The sequence below is a fragment of the Onychostruthus taczanowskii genome, unplaced genomic scaffold (assembly GCF_017590055.1).
Source record: "Onychostruthus taczanowskii isolate IOZ18803 unplaced genomic scaffold, ASM1759005v1 scaffold2, whole genome shotgun sequence".
Classification (NCBI taxonomy): domain Eukaryota; kingdom Metazoa; phylum Chordata; class Aves; order Passeriformes; family Passeridae; genus Onychostruthus; species Onychostruthus taczanowskii.
Genome location: NW_024499239.1, coordinates 17,952,252 through 17,975,333, shown reverse-complemented (window position 1 = coordinate 17,975,333; position 23,082 = coordinate 17,952,252). Strand labels below are relative to the sequence as shown.

At 39.1% G+C, this 23,082-nt stretch overlaps 1 protein-coding gene across 1 annotated transcript in view; it reads right to left on the bottom strand.

Moving 5' to 3' along the window:
- Positions 1–23,082, bottom strand: part of STK32B (serine/threonine kinase 32B) — a 157,518-nt gene that overhangs the window by 18,467 nt on the left and 115,969 nt on the right. The window contains exons 6-11 of the mRNA XM_041402882.1: positions 22,099–22,188; positions 10,918–11,021; positions 7,255–7,371; positions 6,000–6,125; positions 1,149–1,280; positions 312–376 (exon numbers count right to left, since the gene is read on the bottom strand). Coding sequence (XP_041258816.1) covers positions 312–376; positions 1,149–1,280; positions 6,000–6,125; positions 7,255–7,371; positions 10,918–11,021; positions 22,099–22,188 — 634 coding nt within the window. The remainder of the gene's footprint in view (positions 1–311; positions 377–1,148; positions 1,281–5,999; positions 6,126–7,254; positions 7,372–10,917; positions 11,022–22,098; positions 22,189–23,082) is intronic.

The window sequence follows — 23,082 nt, the reverse complement described above, 5'->3', positions numbered from 1 at the left end:
TCTTTTATTGCATTCCTCTGTTTAATTACTGACAGTTGCTCTGGGGAGTTCCAGTAACATTTACCTTATATTTCTAACATACTTTCATCACAAGGTCTTCTGCTTGCTTGCAGAGATGCAAGAACTACAAAACCATCACACCAGAGACTATAAGAGGAAGAAATCAGTGGATTTCAAGACACAAGAAATCCAGTCTTTTAGGCTCTGCTGCTGTGATCATTAATCACCCTCCCTTACACTGAGAGAAAAAAAATAGTTCTCAATTTAATTTTAGTACTGAATGCTAAAGAGGCATTAAGAAATGCACTTACTTCTCTCTGTTGAATATGATGAATTCTTTCCTAACGGTTTCCAAGCACTGCTGCAGGTGTACGTTCTTTAAAAAACAGCATGAATAGGTTGATTAAAAAAGATGAGAAATCATAGACAAAGATCACAACAACACAAACAACGCCGAACAAAATGCTTATGAATGAATGCTATCAAGAGGCATTTCGAAGACTTGTTAAATTGGGCTGTGATGGCACAATCAATCTCATTCTTTTGGAAGAGAATTCTCACAAAGAATTCCTGAGGATTTTTACATCTGATAGTTCTAGGAAGAACAGCTTGCATGAACATTCAAAATCATTAGGAGTAGCAGCATAATTTATAAAACCCCACTGGAATGATAATTCAAGTCTGGAAATTATTATTAATATTCTTGGTACTCTTGGCTGTTCATACAATGCATCTTTCTATATGGCACACATTAGTCAAGAGTGGAAGAGAGAGCTTTAACATATTTATAAATAACAAGCCTTTTAACTGCATACTTTTCATTTTGGGTAGTAGTAGCAAATAAATACTCTTTGTAACTATTTGTCCATATGTGGGAAGTGTTTTTCGCAACTGGCAACAGTTTTTCATATTTTAAATGAGCATCTGTGATAATCTTAAAAATTATTATAGCTTAAAGATGTTGTTACTATTTGACTGAAATAAATGGTTGTTTTTCATCTTGCTTTGGAAGTGATTTATGCAATGTATAAAATGACAGACAGAGAGGTTGAGTCTATTTTCAGAGGTGATAAAGCTGAACATAAGTGAATTTGTCTATTAGAGTGTAAATAAAATACCACTTGCTGCAGTCACAGTCCCCATCTTACCAGTGGGCAGGTTTCCTTAGCTCCATCTTTGGATTTGTTTTTGGCAAGTCGCTTTTTCTTTTTATGGAGAGGCTTGGACTCCAAAATCATTTCTTCAAGTTCAAATGTGGGATCACAGTTCAGTCTTCCTTTCTGGTACAAAAGGATTCAAAGTTACTCTTTGAAGCATCATTGTGGTTTTTTTTTAATTTGCTTGGCAAGTGTTAACAGCAGTAATAATAAACCAGCTCCTCAATCACATCTGTAAAATGAAAACTGTCCTTTTAGGCCTGAAGTGATGCTCAAAGTTTAAATAAGGGAGATAAGATAAAAATCATATTAAAAAGCAATTATAAAGAGTTAGATCTTCTTCCTGGTTATAAACAGATATATTCCTAGAGTGACAAAAGTTATGTTACCCCAGTGAGAGAGATTAATCTGGCCCAGGGTCTTCATCAGAATATCAGTTAGTGCTGCAGAGTAATTGTGACACCAGTAATAGTGCAGAAGAGCTGGGGAGTACCTCTAAGACCTTGCTGAAATCTGATTTGCTCAAGTGTTGCAGTGGATTCATTTACTTAGATGCTGTCCATGAGAACAAAGGAAGGGGCAGGCCTTCACAGGTTAGCAGCATTTATATAAAAAAGGGTTCACAGTATTGTAGAATCCCAATTTGGAAAGTATCTCAAGGATCATGTGGTCAAACTTTTCTGGTCAAAACCACAGTGCCCAATCCAGACAAGATGGCCCAGCAACCTGTCCAGCTGGATCTTAAAACAGCCCAATTCTAAAGAATCCACCATTTTCATGGGCAGATTATTGAAATGGGTGATTGATGTTACAAGAAATTTTGCTCTTGTGTCCAGCTGGAATCTTCCCAAGAGTTACTTGTACCCAATACCCCTTGTCCTTTCCATGTGATCCCCTGTAAAAAGGGAGTCTCCATCTTGGTGGCTAACCTTTAGGTAGTGGGACATGGTGATAAGGTCTCCCCTAATTCTTCTTTTCTCAAGGTTCTGCAAGTCCAGTTCTCTCAGCCTTTCCTCTTGTGGCCTATTTCCCACTCCTCTGATCATCTCTGTGGCCCTTCCTTGGACCCTCTCCAGCCTGTCCAAAGGCTGTGTAGAGGGGACCAAAACTGAACACAATATTTCAGGTGTGGCCTGGCAAGTGCTGAGTGGGGCAATGACTTCTTTGTCTCTGTTGGTGGTGCACTTGTTGATGCAACTCCACATCCCCTTGGCTCTCTTTGCCATGGCAGCACCCTGGTCACTCACACTGAGCTTGGTGTCCACCTGGACCTCCAGAGCTGCTGGAGCCGTTCCTCAGCTGGATAGATCCCACCCTGTGCTACACCCCTGGACTGTATTTTCCCAGGTTTAAGCCCTAACCCTTGAACTTCATAAGGTTCTTGTAAGCCCACTCCTACAAGGGTCTTCCTGCAGGGTAGTTCTCCCAAGGTGTCACTTCCCCACTCAGCTTGGTATCATCAATGGACTTCCTCATGGTTCACTTGATCCCATGATCCACATCACATGTTAGGGTATTAAGCAGTGTTGGTCCCAGTATTGATCCCTGGGGGACCTCACTTGTGACAGGCTCCCAGTTTGAGGAGGAGCCTTTTCCACCTCCCCCAGGTGCAGCCCATCAGCCAGTTCCCCATTACATGGATCACTTTTCTATACCATAACACCTAAATTTCTCACAAAGGAGACAGTGAGAAACTGTTTCAAAAGCCTTAGAGAAATCCAGGTAAACAATGAGAACAGCTTGCCCCATAACAACTGAGCAGGTTACCTTGTCATTGAATATGATAAGGTTTGGAAAATCCCATTTGTCCTTGGAGAATCATTGCTGGCTTTTCCCAATCAGGTGCTTTATTCTAATCTGTTATTCTTTTTCTATCCATCCACTTTATTAAGGTTTTCCTTACCCATTACACATACTACTTAAATTGCTTTTGGGTTCTTCATTAAAAAAAATGTTATGCTAATTTCTGGTGCTTGAATCAAAATTTAAGATTCTTTGTTATACCAGGAAGTCCTTCACAAAAAATTTGCAAACAATTTGAATTGGGTGTTAAAAGCAACCTATTTTCCTCTGGGACTTCTGAGAGTTCAATCACACCATTGTCACTGTCAAGGTGGAAGTACTAAAATAAGTCATATATAAATGGCAGATATTTATGGTAAGCAAAGACACTAAGCAGCAAAATCACATCAGAAACTACTTGTATAATTTGTGATGTCCTACAATGAAACATTTGGTTTAGAGATCACTCCATTATTTTTATTCCTAGCAAACTCTGTATAGTCAGAGCATTATGTTTAGATATCTGATGCCTTTTCCTGAATATTATCCGGCCAGATTTAGTAGAATATATTTGGGTTTTTTACTGGCAGTTCACAGCTTATTTATATTTATTAAAAAATAAATAATATCTTAGGTTTCATCAATATCAGTTCGTCCCTTGAGCATCCTTAGTTTTTAGATTTGATTGAGTACTTTAAAAATATATCCTCTTAATTCTGAATCTTTAAAAATAAAAGCAAATTACATTTAAAAAAACCCTACAACAATTTATTACTCCAAGCTGAAAATGAAGTAACTAACTAAGCTATAAAGAAACACATGTGCTAGTTAAGTAGTAACTATGCTTATGGAATCAAATTAAGCTGTTAGAAATTAAGCTATGGGACATTGCTCCCATGGGCCTTCTGTGTGCCCTCCTAGCTGTAGAAGGCAGACAAGCTCCTGACAGTCAAAGCAAGCTGTCAGAATTTATAAAACTCTCTGGTTTCAAAACACAGGTCACAGGGGCCCCAGTTCACCATTTCACCAAAGGCTGAAAAATGTTGTGTGGCCTCAATTAATCAATGAAAATTTTGCTCGTGCTACAAAGAGAAAGTTCCTGGAAAATGTGTGACCAAACTTGGTCTCATGAAACCGCACAGTTTCTATAGAAAGAAATGTTGGGCTAGAAAAGAACTTTGGTTTACTGTTTTTCCTGACACAATTGATTGACCAGGTGGAACAAGCCTTGCAATATCAGATTCTTCATGGAAGAGTCTGGTAGAGCTTGTAATGGGACTTTCAGATTAATCTGGATAGATAAATGAAACATTTTATTCCTATTTCCTTTTAAATGTAGAATATTATTTTTCTTCACATATTACAGATTTCCCGTTCAGTTTTATAGATGCTGCCAAAACACAAATAAAATGAAACCAAATGTGAAAAGAAAAGCTATCTTCACAGAGTCTGAGACTCTTGGAACCCCACCTATGTTGTACTTTTGGGGATGGGGAACCCAAAGACACCTAGTATCTCCCTTATGAAATACTCTGTTGTGAAGTTTTCCACGTGCTGACAGTTGTGGATTAAACTTTTAGCTGGGAGTAGGAGGTGTAAACAATTGTTTGAGCTTTGCCTGAGAAGCGAGTCCACACCTCTGATATCTCAAAGAGCAGCTCTAACTAGAAAAAAGGAAAAGAGGAAAGTCAGTCTCTGCACATCTTGTAGATCCACACGCCAGGAGCATGGAGTGCAGCAGGCCAGGAAGGAGCTTTGTTCTGCATTGCTTTGCTTGGGACAGCGACCTGAGGGTGTAAAGGAGGATCCTGGCATGGCACAGCAATTATTCCAGCAAGTGAAAGAGTTATAGCCTGGTAGACATGACCTCTCCAACTTCTCTCTTGCACTAGGACTGAGCTAGGAATGAATGACCAGGAATGAGTGACATTCACCTCTCCAACTTCTCTCTTGCACTAGGATTGAGCTACAAAGCGAAAGGAAGGAATTTCCCCACAGATGAACATTGCTCTGGAGGGCCTGGAAGAGGGGCCTGTCATTCCCTTCTCCTGTTCTTGTTTCCTGCTGTGTTCCTGGTCTTTCTCCCAGGTCTCTGAGGGAGACCCTGCTTGCCATCCCCCCCAGCTGTCTTCCCCTGCAGGATGTTGCTTCCAGAGCGGCTCTGGTCAGGTGCCAAGGAGCCCAGCAATCACAGAGAGCAGTGTCTTGGCAACACACCTGGCTATCTTTGTTCCATTAGGCAATGCTCTCTCACCTTCAGCTGCTGAAGGGCTGCATCCTGTCCCCATCATGTTTATCATGAACTCTGATGTGCACCTGGATGAAGACAGGGTCCACCTATTCCACCTCCCTCATCTTTATTTACAGTTGCATAATTAAATAAACCACAGAAATAAATCTTGGTATGCTACAAATATGTTGTTTGGATAATAATTATAGTGCAACACGGCTGAAAAAAGTGAAGCAGCATATTAACACCACATTGTTTTGTATTCATGGCCCTGAAATACATTTAACTTGAAAATGAGCAAAAAGGAAATATTCCAACAAAAAATACCAAAAAATGGGACCACAGTAAAAAAGAAACCACCAGATTCCCTCACAGAACTGGAATGTTTTATTGTAAGAAACTGTCACAAAGAAAATAGGTCAGTCTTTTGGAACACTATTTTTTAAGTGAAAAAGTAACAGCATACTGGGATGTTAAAAAGTTTTCCAAATGTTATTCAAATGTCTAACTTTCACAGCCACAACAGTCTTCTTGGTATTCTTTGTCACAGAGTTAACTCTGACAATCATTTACTCCAACAGCTGAAATGCAAAGTCTGGAAAAGGTTTTCTTTTATTTGAAAAGGAATGAAAAAGTGAACCAAGGTTAATTAGTTTTTATTGGTATCTATTGAAATGGGACTAATTTTCCCTTAGCTGTGACTGAGTAAATGAAAATAGAATCCAAGGTAAATCACTGAAGAGCAATAAATACAAGCATAAACCAGTAAAAAGGCATTGATAATTAAAGTCAGAATTTACAAACACTGTTCACCTGGAATACTGACTTACGTTAGGAACAAAGCCTGGGGTCACAGCTTTCTCTAGAACAGCATCCCAGTTGACATCAGCTAGGTATGGAGAGTTCTGGATGTCTGCAAGGCTTGAAAGGCGACACTCTGGGTCCTTAATGAGCAGCTGTGATCAAGCACAAGGCATTTTCTAAGGAGCTGGATGCCATATAGAACAGTAAATGTATCACATACATAAATTGTATGATACATATTTTTAAGTAAGAAAATGGCTAGGGAATCTTCTAACAGATGCTAGAAGTCCCAGTTTGAAAAAAGAAAAATTAAAAGTAATAAGTCACAGGATATGAATACAGTTTAATTGCCACCAGATGGCTGTTGCAGGCATGAAGGGTATAAATGTATTAGCAACAAAAGTCTGCTTACAAATACACAAGAGCCCCTGCAAAATGAAACATCACAGATCAATGACACCCAACAATTTGTATTCTCTCCTTAATTTCTTGGAAAATACAGTTACACTGAGAATACTGGCAGCAATCAAAATTATCCACCTCACTGCACTATCTACTCAAGACTACTTTGCTAATTGCTGCTAAAGATGTATATTTTTTATTACTCTATTCAGACATTCACAAATTTTTCCTGTTCAAGTATCAATACTGATAATCTGAAATACCTAAAAGAGAGAGATTATCTTTGTGGTGTAGCCAGACAATTAAAGCAAACAAAAAACTGGGTTTTTAGGAAGAAAACAATTGTTAGGGTCATTCAGAAAGGGCCCTGCCTTGTGGCTTAGTGATGTTTACATAAAAGTGGCTCAACTTTGTTGTTGCAACTATAGCAACATGGGACAGGAAGAGAATCAGCCATTTTAATTTGTAATCTGCCTGTCTGGAAACTGCAGCAGAAATTCAGAGGGCAGAGTTGTCCTTCCATCCCTGTCCCACTTTCATATCCATAGCTGGGGAGAAATGAGGCTAGGGCACAAACGAAGAATTACTGATCCCCAGACTTTTACTATCACTAATGAATCAGCTTTAAAATAAAAGAAATTTAAAATTTTTACTTCTTTGAAGCCATGAAAAGCCTGAGTCTAAGCCTAAGAATACTGCACCTTCGGAAGAGAAAATACCACACTGCTCACATTCACAACAGCCTTGAATAAACTCTGCTCTCTTATCCTTGAGATGCTGACTGCCTAATGTGTGTGTTTGTCTGATGCCTTTTCCAGTGTTGGAGAGGCTTCTGGAAGAGGAGAGAACAGAGGGCAGAAGGTATTTGTGCTTTCTTACCTTTTTCAGTAGTGCTATCATGCCCTTGCACCATGCGGATGAGTAGTGAACTCTTTCGATCTTGAACATGTTGAGTATCTCATCGATGGGGGTGGCTGAATGAATTTCATAGGGCCTCTAGGACAAAGTTAAATCAAGAGCAAGTCAGAAAGAATGGAGAAAAGAGTGCGGACTAGTCACATTTTCCTGAGCTCGGTATTGTTTTACTTGAAAATATCAAAACCATGAAAATATTGTATAACAATTTTAAGTCTAATCCTTTGTGTGTGTGCTTTTCTTTGGTTGTAATGAATGCAATTACTCATAGATGCATTTACTCTGCAAGTTTTTCCCTTTTTTCTCTCATGCAAGGAAGTCTCAGTTCAAATGAGATGAATAAATAATTTTGTTCCTGGGGCATTCCATGTGAAATGTGGATTGTTTACCACTTTTTGCTTGTAATTCTAGTGATCAGTTCTTGCAACCTAAGCCAACAAAATTGTAAAGAGGTGGCTGAAAGGAGCTTTGTCATCCTAATCTTACTGAGTAGTAAATAAAGAAATTAAAAATGCTTACAAAAGTTTGTGTGAGAATCACAGTAAAAAAGGACTCCAACTCCCAATCCTGCTCCTTTGCTTTTTTTAAAATCTAAAATTAACACACTACATGGATCTGCTGTCATGTGTTTGCAGTGCCTAAATTCTTCTACAGATGAAGAAAATCTTTGGTCTTTGCAGTACTTTGTTCATTAAGTTTTTTCTGATTTATCTTTTATTACATGCAGAATTTGGAAATAATGTATTACATATAAATTTATATTCTTGCTATTTTCTGTGCATATACTTGTGTGTTTGAAGCAGGTTGTTATAATTATACTTAATGTATTTTAGTAAACATGTGCAGAGAGTGGATTGGTAGTGAATTAAGTTGTACCCAGCAGGTGATAAATATGTGATATGAGATCTGCAGCTAAATGCCATCCTGGCAGCAGTGTGCAAATTAATGCATCATAATTCATAAACAACCTAGAGTTACCTATTAATCCAATATCCTGAACAGCAAAGGGCAGATGCTCATTACCTTGACTAAGAAATGAATCATCCCTTTGCTAGTATGTGCTGGTAGAGGATTATAATTTAAGAATATTTCTAGGTGTTAGTTATCTAATCTGTTAAAGAATTGAATATTGTCTTATTCTGGGACAATTCATGCGTATATTTAACTTTCATACAGTTTAATCACAGTTTAATTTCGTGGACTTTGTGAAAAGATCGATGTTTGATGAAAAGCTGTATGAATTTTGTTTTTTCTTGTTAGCTTTCTTACCAGCAGCTGAATAAGGAGAAAAATGTACATTATGTAACTTATTAAGAAATGTTAGCTGTACTATGGGTAACCAAAAAAATGGTGCAGAAAGCTCTGTACTGGACACAACACGCTCCTGTATCTACTGGTCTATTTCAAGAAGAGCATGGTTTTGGCTGCCCAGCAGTGGGAGGCCAGAAATTAGAATGGCTGAAATGTCTTGATCACCATGAGCAGCAGAGGCAAATAAAAACAAAAATTCAGCTGAATGAAAAACAACTAATTTTTACTCATTTTTCATTTACTTATCACCTCTTGAATTCAGACTGTCAGCATCATACACTATGCACGGCTCTGAGGTGGAAAATCAAATTTGTGATGTTTTTTATGTCTAATGCTCCATCCTTTCTTGGCTCCTGCCTTTCCCATGCAGCATGCACCAGGCTCCAGCTGCAGAAAGCCCTGTGTCCAGCGGCTCTGCCCCGTGCCACAGCCTCCTCTTTGCCAGGGCTGCTGCTGCTGGGGCGGGTGGGCTGCTCCGAGAGCCTGCCCCTGTTCCTGGTGGCAGTGGGGCTGTTTCCTCTGCTGGACAGAGCTGTGGGAACCTGCAGGAGCAGGGGCTGCATGCCTGCAGGTTTAGCTCACAGCCTTGTGTGCAACCTGTGCCTCCACAGCCATCCGCTGCTGTGGCAGATGGGGCTCTGGAGCTCGCAGTTATTGAGATGGCAATGGGCCTCGGGTTAAGCACATCTCCTCAACCCACTACTACCTCTCTCATCATCACCTGTGCCAGTTTAGGCCTTGTTTAGACCACAAAAATTTAGAAAATACACACCTTCTCCTTGCCCATAGGGTGGTGTGAGCTGCTAAGCCATCCTCTGGCTTGCTCAGTAGCCAAGAGCTGCTCTTCAGGAGAAAACAAGCAGCTGGCTTGAGTGACTTGAGCAGGTTCAGATAGAATGTTTTTATTTAAAAAAAAACAACCAAAAAAACCCTGACTTATTCAGGAAAGACTGTATGAATCTCAGCAAATGAATATCATGCTATATAATTTTTCATTTTTAAAGTGAATTGTTGCATCAAAGTGATCTTTTGTGATTAGTCTTGGGAGTTCAGCTTCCATTAACAATCATTCATTGCTCTCCTTTCTTGGAGACAGTCACTGGTGAAAGGGTTGATTTAAACTATCAGAATCTTATTTTAATTTACTCTAAGTGCAGCTAGAACTACTGTCTGTGACTAGGACTGAGGATGCATTGTGCTTATCAACAGACTTTAACTCCTCCATTCCAGGAATAACATCAGTCTAAAAACTCCCTAAGGTTTGAGAATTATCGTACAGAAAAATTGATAATATTTCCTAGTTTGTTTTTGTTTGTGTTTGTTTTTGGTAAGAAAGGTGTTTAATACTCCTCTATTTTGAGAGATTAAACAGTCTTTGCATGGGAGAGATATTTGTCTCAGGAGCATGACTTTTGTTATTCCTATGGAAATACAAAATAGATTGGCCAAATTTTAGGCCTTTGAAAAAATAGCTTCTGCAGTAACAATAAACAAACACTCTGAAATGAAATTTTCCATTTAAAAGTAAGAATAATAATTCTTTCTTATTTCTATTTTCCTTTATCTGTTATCCTTTGTGAAATTGTGAGATCTTTGTGGGATGGATTGTCTGGCAAGACAAGGTAGCCAAACTGTGTTATTGTCATAATATAAAAAACCATACTGCAATGCAATAAAATCCACTTTCCAAAACAGAATGAAAAATAATTTAAAAAACCCTAAACAGCTGCTTTAGCTACATCATCCTGAAATAGTATCTAAATTACTGTTTTCTGTGGAGAATACTAAATATTTAAGCAACTGACTGAAATCCTTTGAAGCAAAACAGAAAAGAATTTTCCATTATCTCCTGTGATATTCTACCATGCTCAGGAAGATTTTTCATTAAGCTTATTCACACAATTGATTAGTTAAGAAACAAATGCACTGGCAGATAAGCATTTTCTGCAGTTGGGCCAAGCATCTTAGGATATCACATTAGATCTCTTATGGTATTAGCCAAGAGAATTAAAGAGAAAATAGAGTGTGAAGTAACTAAACTTCTATTTAAAAAAAACCCCATACCATTGTTTGCAATTCAGCATTATAAAGAAGCTGTTAAATATGAGGCCATTCCTTATCCAAACTGAGGCAAGTTTCCATAATGGATTTGAGTATGGGGTGAAACTTTCCCAAGAGTGTTTTCAGCTGGGGAAGAGCCAGGACGGCATTACTGACCTGGGCCTTGTACACTCAAATTTTATCCTGAAGAGTGCACTCAGGGGCACTACAAACTTGAGATTTTTGTTAGATAACAACAAACTCCATCATTCTTACCCAACCCCTCAGTAATTCATAGGCTGTAATTCCTAGAGACCACCAGTCTACTGGGTACGAGTATCCTGGACCTCCATCCATAAAAGCCTGGAACACTTCTGGAGCTAAAATTGTAAATCAAATGGAACAAAAAAGCATTTCATTAAGGTTAGACTATGGGTACTATTTCAGAGCTGAAAAATGAATAAGGACTCAACAAACTGGAATTAAATAGATTTAGAAACACAGCATTTTCAGGGTGTAGTTTCAGTGCCTTTTTTACTGGTAACAAGGAACCTTCGCCAAGCAGGGTATTTCAAAAGTCAGTCATTTCATATGTTAATTCTTACTTGGTTCATTTAAGTTATGTGAATAAAAACAAGTAATAGGAGGGGAAATCTTGGTCTGAAGTGTGACTTAGAACATTTAGGGTAATGTAAAGATTTTATGGGAGAAATATCTGCAAGTGAGGTGATTCTTCGTGATTGATGAAGGTGTTGAATATGGTAAATCTCACTCATTCTACATTTGGATAGAACTAATCAGACAGGTTGTAAAGGTATTCAACATAGGAAAATGATACTTAAATAGAAATCCTGACACTGATTTTATGATGTGAGAAACTGTCACAACTGGAAGAAAACTCTGTCAATGAAGTAATGACTTCCATAAAAGTAACTTCTGTGGATAAAAAGAAAATGTATTTTAAAAACAAGGATCCACTTAACCTGTACTAAATAATGTTACTGTAATTTCTTCAGAAAACCAGATATAAATAAGAGTGGATATGAAATGAAATTAAATTAAATGAGAAGTTGGTCATGTTTTTCTAATGATTTAACAGCAGAATCTCAGTACACTTTTTTTAAAACAACATTTTCACAGGAGATTTTCTAAATAACACTGTCCCTACCTGTAACATCATGCTAGATTACAATTACCATTTGAGCCTCTTCTGACCATGATACTGAGCAAGTCTAATGCACCACATTACCACTTACTACCATGGCCTCACTGTGTGATGTGCACACTGCAGTGAGTGATGCAGTCTGATCACACTTCTGACTGGCAGTTTGGGATTTGACTATTTATGGCATTTAGAGAAGCATCTTTAACAAATGGGAAGGCATTCCTTTTAGAGGAGCTTTTGCAGTCCTTGCATTATGGATGGCAATCTAACAATTTACAACTCCAGACCTGACTTCAGAAAGTCTTCAAGAGCCAAATATAATAGAAGATTTCAGCATCTATTCATTAGTTATGGCAAGACTCTAATTTGTAGAATAAAAACAGTGAATGTATGAAAGTGGTCTTATACTCTTTGACCAGCAGGACCATGTCTAAACATGTTTGGTATGAGATCTGCAGGTGCCTAAATGAACATTTTTTTTCTGGAATACCTGTGTTTGGAGAATAGGTGACCAGTGGATCTCTGGCAGAGGAAAACTTGTGCTGTGACCCACTATGACATAAATCAACAATGCCATAAGAGTCGTTACACTGAGTTAACTCTTTCTCACCTCCAGATGACATAGCTTCCCTTGGCATGCTATATCTTTGTGTGTATTTTAACTCTTATTTGTGTGCTGCTGGTGTGTAGGAACATCTTACAGGTGTGCAGTCTATCAGGTGGTGAGAGCATAAGCAGGATTCTTTTTATTACTTTAGTGGATCAATGAACTTAAATTGCACATCAGGCACCAAACTTACATTTTGAATATCACCACAGGAACCGTGTAGTGAAGGTTTGCTTGACTTAGCCCAATTCGTTATGGTTTTTGCCCACTGTGCCTAGATGATGTAAAACATCTCATTACAGAAAATAGCCTTTTGGCATTTTTACTGAACTATGCAGGTATAATGCTGGTTTCACTATTTCTTTTATAGCTTTAACATTTTAATAACGAGGCAGATCACTATCTGATTTCTGTGAGATAGAGGTGAAAGTACTTTCTTGATGTAACTTATGACATTGCCAGAATGGTGCAGCTGTTTTGCTAATTTACTGACTGACCTATTGACTTTTATTTTATTTCATTGTTCTAAAATCCTCAAGGTCAACTCATCCTACATTAAGCAGATCAGTAGAAAAAGCTTTATTTTGCCCTGGAGTTTTCCAGCTGTTTTCTCACCTTCAGCCGATGGCATTCTGAGGACAGAATATGAGCAGCTAAGGTACCCATTTTTAAAGCCCCCTTTGGCCCACTTTAACAGCATTATTTTCAGTCCAGCTGGAACGCCTCTCTGCACTCCATCAGCTCCAGTGAAGTGGTTGTAAACACTCTCTTCCCATGGTGGGGGGACGGGCAGAGGGTACAATATGATTTCAGCGTCCTATATACATGTTTCTTCTCAGGGTGAAATCTCAACCAAGTTGAAGCCAAAAGACCTTACTCTAGCTTGACAAGACTGTTGAATACCCATTTCACAGTAAGCTTGTGCTTAATGTGTCTAAAAGTCTTTTTGAATTGAGACATTAGGTGCCAACGCAGGGTTCCAGGCTGTGTGCAGACTTCTGGAGTTTGCCTGCTCATTCAGAAAGAGAGCATGATCTTACAGAAAGACAGCAGACCCTCCAAGTCATGGAATTAACCAAGCTCTGAAGAAATACAGCTATGAAATATAGGATATAATACTAGGTTTTGCTGTAAGAAATAGCTCTGTCTGGAGAACCAATTCAGAGTGTAAATTGGTTAGGATAAAAGCAAATAAAAACTCTGAAAGATAAAATTCTGCATTGATTTTCTTTAACACTGTTACTTAAATATCTGTAATCTTTTAATATTTGAACTTGATCCCAGGATCAGCTTGGACAGCCATCCTGCAGCCTGCTCTGGGCAACAGTTCTGCTGTGTGCACCTGCTGTGAACATATCCTCTCTTGCCATAACAGAGTTAGGATGAGAGGAATACTTCATATTTTACCCTCATGCATCTACACAGGCAGAAGTATTCTGCCTTCAAGAGTTTGTGTGAACAAGAGTGAGACTACCTGCAAGAACAAGAGTTTCATATTTTTCCCTTTAGAAGTTTCCACTGAACAAAGGTTTTTCAGGAAAATAAATGGGTTTAATATTGGGTTTGATCCTGCAGTTTGTTTTGGCCAAGAGCTGTACTTACAATCACATGCACTTAGGGGAAAGGCAGTAGATGTTTGCACGGCAGAAGCTCGACTTTTAAACAGTGAGGATAAATCAAGTAACAGCAAGTCTAGCAGCAAGAGTGAATTCAAAGAAAAGCAGAGAAGTGTTGGTAGATCCCACAGGTCCTCAAAGCTCCTCAACTCAATTTCTTTCATTTGGTGGGGAACTGCATATTCCTAGAGCTGCCTGAGCTCAAGAGCAGGAAGAGCAGTTCCTGCCAGCCTCACTGCTCACCCTGCTTTGAGCAGAGCTGGGGCAGAGGCTCCGGGGGCCCTGCTATCACAAGCCCCCTCGCAGTCCTGTGATCCTCAGGAAGCTCAAGCAGAGAGCTCCTCACAAAACATCTGAGTGCGGTGACAGAGGCCAGAAAGCCTCAATGGATCTTTACAGCTTCTGCCTTGGGCAGTCATCATGAACTGCATTGGCTCTTCACCTCTGCCCAGGTGCTCAGACACCTGGAAAACCTGTCACCCAAAGTACCAGGAACTTTAAAGTCTGGAACTCAGAAGCAATGTGGTCTTTTTGTTTGGGTTATTGCTTTTCATGCTTTGCAAAGTGTGACCTGGCACCTTTCATGCAACTTTTTGAAAATGACAAAGAACACCCTTTAAATATCAATGCCATTCTAAGATGGGACACCTATACTAATTTTAACAGAGCAAATAAAATCAGGAATGTCTCTTTGTCTTATATTATAATGAGTAATTTCACGTACTACTTTGGCAACTAGCCAAGCTAAGAGTCATTCTACTGTTTCTTTGCTGAATCTATATTTTTATATTAATAATATACTTTCATTATTTTATTGTTTACCTGCTTTGCTTTCTTGAAAAGTCATACAAATGAATCCACATTTGTACTGTATTATGTGCTTCTGTGCATTTCTTGGCTGTCCCCAATAAAAATTTTCAGTCAATACTTTTTTCTAACTAAGTAAAATAAATTTTCTTCAGATATGTATCTTTTGATGGTTTTGCACTGTATCTTTTTAATAATGCCATACTATTGCAGACTATAGGAAGTAAATAAATGGTTATTTCTGTCTAAAATGAAACCATACTAGAGGACAACCTACGAATAAATTGAATGTGAAAGTAAATCTAGTGGGTCTGCATCCATCTCAGAAGCAATGGCATAGTAGGATATCTTTACTCTTGTTCTGTAGGTTTGTGCAAAAGGGAGTAATTACTGACAAATCCATTCATGTATATAACTATCCATTGGAATTTTCGTACCAGTCATATGATCTGCAATGTGAATTATGTAGATGATGCACATATTTTCCTAAAGATTTGTAACAAAAATAAAATTATAAAAAAGAAAATTTTATGTAGCTGGTTGGTAATTATCTACCTTTATTTGTCAAAAGATATTAGTAACTAACAATATGATTCATGAGCTTGAAATACAAGAGGATATCAATGTGAATGCAAATAATGCTAAACCAAATTTTCACTCTTATGCCTATAGTAAAAGTCCATTTTATACAAAGAGTAAAGTGTTTTAAATAGGGTTTCTGAGAATCTGCTCAGTATTCATTAGTATCAGACCTTCATAAATTGTAAGTGATCTGGGTCTCTGAAATTCAGACTTTTAATTTGGTACTCAAAGGTGAGCTTGAAAATGCTGTCCATGATACAATGATCAATTTGAGGTCTATCTCTTGGTTGGCAAAAAGAAAAGATGCTGTTATTTCTGATGGAGCATCTACAAACTAACAAACCAGTCTATTTAAGCCATAACTTTCAAGACAGTCTTGCAAGATGGATTACTGTAAGGACCTGACTGTCAATGAAAAGCTAAATGTTGCCAATGACATCTGGTCATCAGTTCCTGCACAATGCCCTGTGCCAGTGTTATCGATATGAGAAACTGAAAATGAAACAGACAAACAAACAAAAAAAAAAAAAAAACCCATGTGTTTTGGTTTGTTTTTTGGTTTTTTTTTTTTTTGGTTGTTGGGGTTTTTTTTGTTTTGTTTTTGTTTTTTGGGGTTTTTTGGGGGTTTTTTTTTGGTTGTTGTTTGTTTTTTTTTTTTAACTGATCCAGTTCAGGTGGATATGTCTAAAACATTTCTTAAGAATGAAATCCCTGATACTGCTCAACCAGTTGTCTAGCTACAGCTCTCTGATATCTATTTGCATCTCAGCAGAGACCCTGCCTGTCAGTGAGGGGAACCAGAGGTTTGTGGTTTACTGGAGGGGTTGCAAAGCAGCACACACAGCTGCAGTCATTGCAGCAAAACAGACTTCAGAGGCGTGGGTCTTACTGCCATGCTTGAGATTTCAGATTAGAAAATACATTCCAGAGTCATTAACTGAGATTCAGCATAATATCCCACTGCCAGGTATCACTCTCCTTCCACATCTTAGTCCCTGATCTTGGGGAAAATATTGTTGTATTAATTGATATATATCCATATATACAATACACACAGCATAAGCAATATTTTGATTGACTGGCACAGGACAAGCTGTTAAAAGATTGGATGTTTGCATCTAACAAACTTGTGAATGATAATGTATAGAACACATTTACAGTTTTACCTTGCTGAATCAGGCTTAAGGCATGACAGATTGAGCTGAATAACAAATGAACCTGATTTTTGGAATAATATTCCAAGAACATTGAACTGAGATGTTTCAGTGAAACATTAATTGCTTTCTCAGCACTGTGATGATAATGTAATTTTCACTTTCCCCTGAGAAGTATATTCAGGGGTCAGTAATTTTTCTGGATCATGGTTTAAATAAAAAACAGAAATCAAACTACAATAATAATCAGTGATCTTCTATCCAGAGCAGAAGCTGTTTCAAGAGCAAAATGGAAGAAAACAACTTCTCTTTCCCTGAATAGAAATGTGGATTTGGTAAACTATCAATTTAGCTCCTGGTGTTTACTTTCTTATGTGCTAAAAAGGTCTAAATTATAATGGTCAGACTTCTGACTCAGAGCTTTAGACTAGCCAGCTGCTAACTTCTATTTTATAAGGCAAAATGCTGCTTAAAGCCTGGGCATGCTGGGATGGCAATTTTCTAGCATGAGGTTTTTACTTGTTACAGCCATGTAACTGATTTTGCACCATTATTCACATTATACACCTCAATAGTTTTAATACTCATACTTAATGCAATTATTCAATCAAAGTAAATAATTTAGATACCATTACCTGAAAACAGACATGGCATTTAGAATGCCTTATTAGTTTTCCATCTGGCTATATAACCTCTCCTGCCCTTATTCAGCCTGCTATCCTCATACAACCCTCTGCTTTACTCAACCACTGAACAGAACTCACTTCTTGACCTTGCACAGAGAAGCCCTTGGTGGCAGAACATCTGGATCAGCCTCAGAGAAACAACCTCGAGTTGCTACCCCTGCTGAAAGAAAGCCCAGCAGCAACAAGCACGTCACAGTCTCCCATTATTGAACATGAAATTGTACACAAGCACCTTTGTTACTCCGTACAAAAGCTCGCAGTGGCTGCAGGGCCAGTTTTTCTAGCAATTTTTAGAAGGGATTTTGTCCAAAAATATCCATTTGGTGTTTGGAAGATTGTTCCAGTGTATAGACAGCAGCTGTTCTGCCCAGTACTGAAATTAGCGGGTCTGTGTAATGGATTTTCAGGACAGACTGTACCTGACACACCAGAAGGATTGTTCCATGCTCCTGCATCACATACTCCCAGCAGCTTAGAAAATATTTTTGCACCAGTTTGTGCATGCAAAAACCTCGGGGGCTGGCCTAACCAAAACCCAGGAGTTATCCAGGGGGCAGAAGGGCCCTGCTGGGACTTGTTTGTCACCTCTGCTCCACCTCTGCTCCCCTTGGAACTGCCTGCAGAGCTCCACAGCACACCAGGCCCTTTTAGGCAGGCAATAAATAAACAAACAAATTAACAACAACAACAACAAAAACCAACCAAACAAACAAACAAAAAAAGCCCAAACCAAAACTACCTCTTGAACTCAGAGTGGGGTATTTGTTAACTGAAATAGTCACAGAAATGATTGTATTAGTAATTTTGCTGGAAGACCTTAAAGGATGGTAGCAGGTCAGAGAGCACAAAGAGGCGGTAACAACTTGGAGGTAACAACTTCTTTCCTGATCTCCTGAGGTTCCTCAGCTGCTTATGTTCCTACTCATTAGTGTGAGAGTGGAACCAAAACCTGAATGCCTGCTCACAGCTCAGTGTTCAGTCCCCTCAGCCATGTAGCTCCTAGCACCAGCTGAAAATCCCATCAGTGTAGGGAATATTTATTTCAGCACCTTGGAGTCTCACACAGCCACTCTGAGTTCTTTCTGAGAACAAAGAGAAGCCTCCCTTGTCATGATGACATCATGAGATTTCCCTGGGATCAAAAGGTCAAGTGATGACATGAGCAGAGAAACTCTGCAGATAGGCAGTCAAACCCCCTGTAGGATAAAGGTAGGATTTTTAAAAACCTAAACACTGCCTTAACTGCATTCAAAATGCAATGAGCTGCAAAACAGTATTTAATTTCAGAGCACAGTTTAATATGAGTGCAAGAAAAACCCAAGAATGATGACTTGAAAACTCAACTCAGAATTTTTCCTCCTATATTTTAAGCATCTGAGAAACAAATTTAGCTCTATGGGATGATTTTTGTATGTGAAAGGTTTATACCAGGACATCCACTGGCTTTCCTCTGAGTTCAATTGCACACCCACAGAGTATTAATTAATAAATATGGATGACGCATACATTTTAGAAGTTCAGTGGACCAGTGTAAATCCACAATACTCTGGTAATCTCAGGCACACAGTCATTCTTCACCATGACAGCAGCCTATGAAAGGAGCTGTGAAAACCTGAGATAACAAGCCTGTGAGATAGGAATGAGGTAGCTGAAACCTTTCACATAATTTATGACTGATTTTATTGACTTTGGATTTTTGTCAGGAGTATTTGTGTAGTAAAATGTATTTTATTGATTTGATTTCAGGTAAAGTCACAGTGCATCATTTGAATATCTTTAGTCCCTGGCTGAGAAAAACATCAAAAGCTCTACCTAGTCCCCCCCAAACTCTCCTACCACTAAAACCAAAAGTTCCCAAAAACCAAAACAAAAATAAGCAACAACAGCAACAAAACCACACAAAAAAAACCTCACATAAAAAAACCCCAAACAACAACAAACCTTAAACCCCCAAAAGTATAAATTGTGAACTGAAAGGTTTTGCAACAGTCAGAAATTATACACAGATCTATAGAAATTGATCATTCCAAAATATTTCAGTAAGGAAAAAGCATATGCTACAGGACTCAAACACACATAAATTTGGCAAAGTGAGGAATAAAAGAAAGGTGACACCTGTCATGCTTTCTAGATGTATTTTACTGTTTAACTTTTGGGTTTGTAGCTGAGCACTCTGTTGCAGGTTAGAGGGCCAGCACTGCAGATGGGTGCCCAGCACAGAGCATATTTGAGACACACAGAGATTTCTTGCAGCCTTGTTCACAAGAAAGAAATTTAAGAAATGTCCTTTTTTTTTTTTATTTTCCCCTCCCATACATTTCATCGTAAAGATGAAACAGTGTTGAAAGTATCAAGGTCTTACAGAAGTGCTTCCAGCCAGGCAAACACACACTTCCCTTTCTCACAGGAGGCCAAAGCAAAATCCTTCTGCAGGCAGGAGGAGTCACAGCTGAACAGAGCAGTCCATGTGCCAGGGACCGTGTCCTGCCCTGCCCTGGCTGTCCTGCTCCACATCCCCAGGCACAATGGAGGGATCCTCCAGAGTGCTTCTGGTCATTTGCTGGCACAGCTGTGCCTGCTAAAAGCCAGCCTGGTCTCAAAGGACATTTTGCATTGCTTGCCAGGGCAGGATGACAGCCTGAAATCATATGAGTTTACAAAGAGCTATTCCTACAACAAAGCCTTGATAACAGCCACAGGTATTGTAAAAGGTTTGAGCAGTGAATTTGTGAAGGTAAAATCAGGCACAGGTGGCACACAGGTTTCCCAAATCAGCAGAGGGCACACATTGCCTTCCACAGTCCCAGCCACCTGAAAGCTCAACACAAATTTGGAGATCCCCAAACTCTAAGAAGCTGATCTCATTTCAGCATTTCAGGTCACTGGCTTTGAGAGGAAGAGCTGCAGAAGCAGCTGGAAGTGTCCTGCCTTGCCAGGCTGTTGGCCTTGTTCTTTTCACATGTACTGCTGTCCCTGTCTTTGTTCCTATGCCCAATGGGTATTTCACTTGTCTGAATTAATTGGCTGGTTAGGAGAGGACATGGAAACTGATAGAGTTTCTAGAGAAACATTCAGGCTCAGGTACAGTGCATTCTGCATAAACTTTTAATAAGTAGGGAAATAGGCAGGGAATGCTTCAGGCTGAAATATTTGGGGCTAATGTGAAGTGGGATTAACCAAAGAGTTTGGGGCTAAAAGGCTAATGTGAAGTGGGATTAAGCAAAGGCTGCAGGAGCTGACTCACACCATGCTTAGCATTACAAGATAGGCATCTTAATCAGAACAGCTAGGGCATTTTTACAACACAATATCAATTCACTCAGTTTTTTCCTGGAAACCATTTTTATTTGGTCATGCTGCATGTGAACAAATCACTCCCTAGCAATTTCTCAGCCTATTTCAATCAGATTTCAAAGAGGAATGGAGGCTTTAGAGATAAAGTTTTTCTGTTTATTTCCTCACATTTGCCATAGCAAGAAGTGAGAAATCCTCTAAGTGCCTCTGCTAGGGGAAAGGCTGGAGAGTCCCCTCATATCTGATTAAACATAACAGGCTCCACATGAAAGTAAGACTTTATAAAACTTCAAGAGGGAGAAACAGCTTTCATCATATCTCATACTGTCATCATTGTGAAAACCAGCATAGCATAAGGCTTTTCTTACAGAAACTGCTGAGTTTCCTTGTTTCTGGTACTCAGCAGGTACCATGATTGAAGGTTACTTTGTCTTGTTACACCAAGGCTAAATTGTGGTTTGAATTCCTGGCAATAGAAGCTGGCCATCAACCATAGAGCCAACCTCCCCAGTTCTGTTGTTTTTCTACTTGGCTCATAGTCCAAACTTCTCAGGAGAAGCCACATGGAAAGCCTTGATACAGCCTTACAATCAGCAGTCACTGCAACTGAAAAGTCCTTGTAGATTTCACTGAAGTGGAATTTCTCACAAAATAAAAGGTATAAACTGAAAGAGGAAAGCAGCACCAATGAATGTCTGGCCATATCTGTCACATAATTTTGGTTTGTTGAAGCTTTGGTATCCAAACTGTGTGACAGAGAATCCTTACCAATCACTTTTCATCTGAAACAGAGGATTTTTACAGCTCTGAAAGCTTTGCTGTCTTCTTACAGCTCCAAATAAATGCAAGGATGATTCTTCTAACTCTTTCTGAGTGGTAGAGACTGCAACTGGGGCTTTTGCAGCATCTTTGTATTTCCAAGAGGTGAGGAAGATGCAGTGAAGAGAAATTAAGTTGGTGGATGGTGTAATAGCCTTCATAAAGGAAAGAAGAGAATTTTTGGTACTGTTTCTTGTTGTGAGGTTGATGGATATGGTGGAGATCCGATGAGTGGGGAGGAGGCTTCAGGAGTGGAACAACTACATGAGCTGAGGTCAACTAGACCAGATCCATTAGTGTGAAAAGGTAAAATCTTTTCCCTGTCTCCTGTTTTTCCCTTGACCTCCTAATGCTCTGTATCCCATGCCTCTGTTGCTCATTTCATCTAAGCAGATATACCATATATTCCTGTGGTGCAAATATATCATATATTCTTGTCTCAAGATGCTGGGATTTACAGAAAATAACACAGATTAATTTCTGCTGAATTTGAATTCACAAAACCAAACAGAACCTGACTAGCAGAGTGTAGAGACCAAGCTCCTGTACAAAAGAACATCCAAACAACATCCTTCATCTCTGAAGATTTTCACGGCTGACACATATATATACTGTAAAAAAAAAAGCTTTTTTTTTATGCTTTTACAACTTAAAATCCTTTTGCTATACCATTAGTCACCCTTAATATGGAACTTTTATTACATTTCTAAATGTATTGAAAACTTACCCATGTAGGGTTTTGTGCCAGCCATAGAAGAAGCTTTTTCTGAGCCTTTCACTATGGTTGCTACATTAAAGTCAGTGATATGAACGTGTCCTGCAATTACACAAAGTAAAAACAGAAGTTAAAATAGCACATAATACAAATATTTCTCACTTTATCTAACATTTAAGTGATAATTTAAAGAAACACAATTGGAAAGATGTAACATTAATAGAAACTTAATATTAAATGTTACTCTTAACTAGAAAAAAAAAAAATTGAAGCACAGTGATGGAATACTCTTGTGTGGTTGCCACTCTCTGTCTGCACTCCTGAACTGTTTTTGCTGATCACCCCTGAATCTTCTCATGCCATGAACAAAGACAAGAAATGGGCCTACAGTAACCTCAGATGTTTAGCAGGTCCAAGTGTAAGGTACTGCACGTGGATGGGGGCAATCTCAGGCACGAGCACACGCTGGAGATAACTCATTGAGTTATTCTCGTGGATGAAAACCTGGACATGCACACCCCAGCAGCTGCTTTTGTAGCCCAGGCTGACCCTGTCCTGGACTGCATCAAAGGAGGCACAGCCAGCAGGCTGAGGGAGGTGATTTCTCTCTGCTCTGCCCTTGGGAGACTCCCCTGGAGTGGGGAGAGACACTGACACAGGCTGCCCAGGGGGCTGTGGATGGGCCATCCCTGGCAGCGTTCAAGGCCAGGTTGGGGGGGGCTCTGAGCCCTGTTCTGATTGAAGCTGTTCCTGCCCACAGCAGGTGTGGCATCCACATTCTCTGAAAAATCCCCTTGCCCAGGATTTTTCTACTGGGAAGGTGAGAAGCCTCAGAGAAAAAGGAAAACAATTTTCTCTCATTTGCTTCTCGTGTGTTTTGCTCCTTTGGAATGTGTTTGGAGATTTAGCCACAGGTGATTGTTTCAGTGGATTCTGCTGTGAGTTATTTTCACTCATTGGCCAATCAGAGCCAAGCTGTGTTGGGACTCTGGAAAG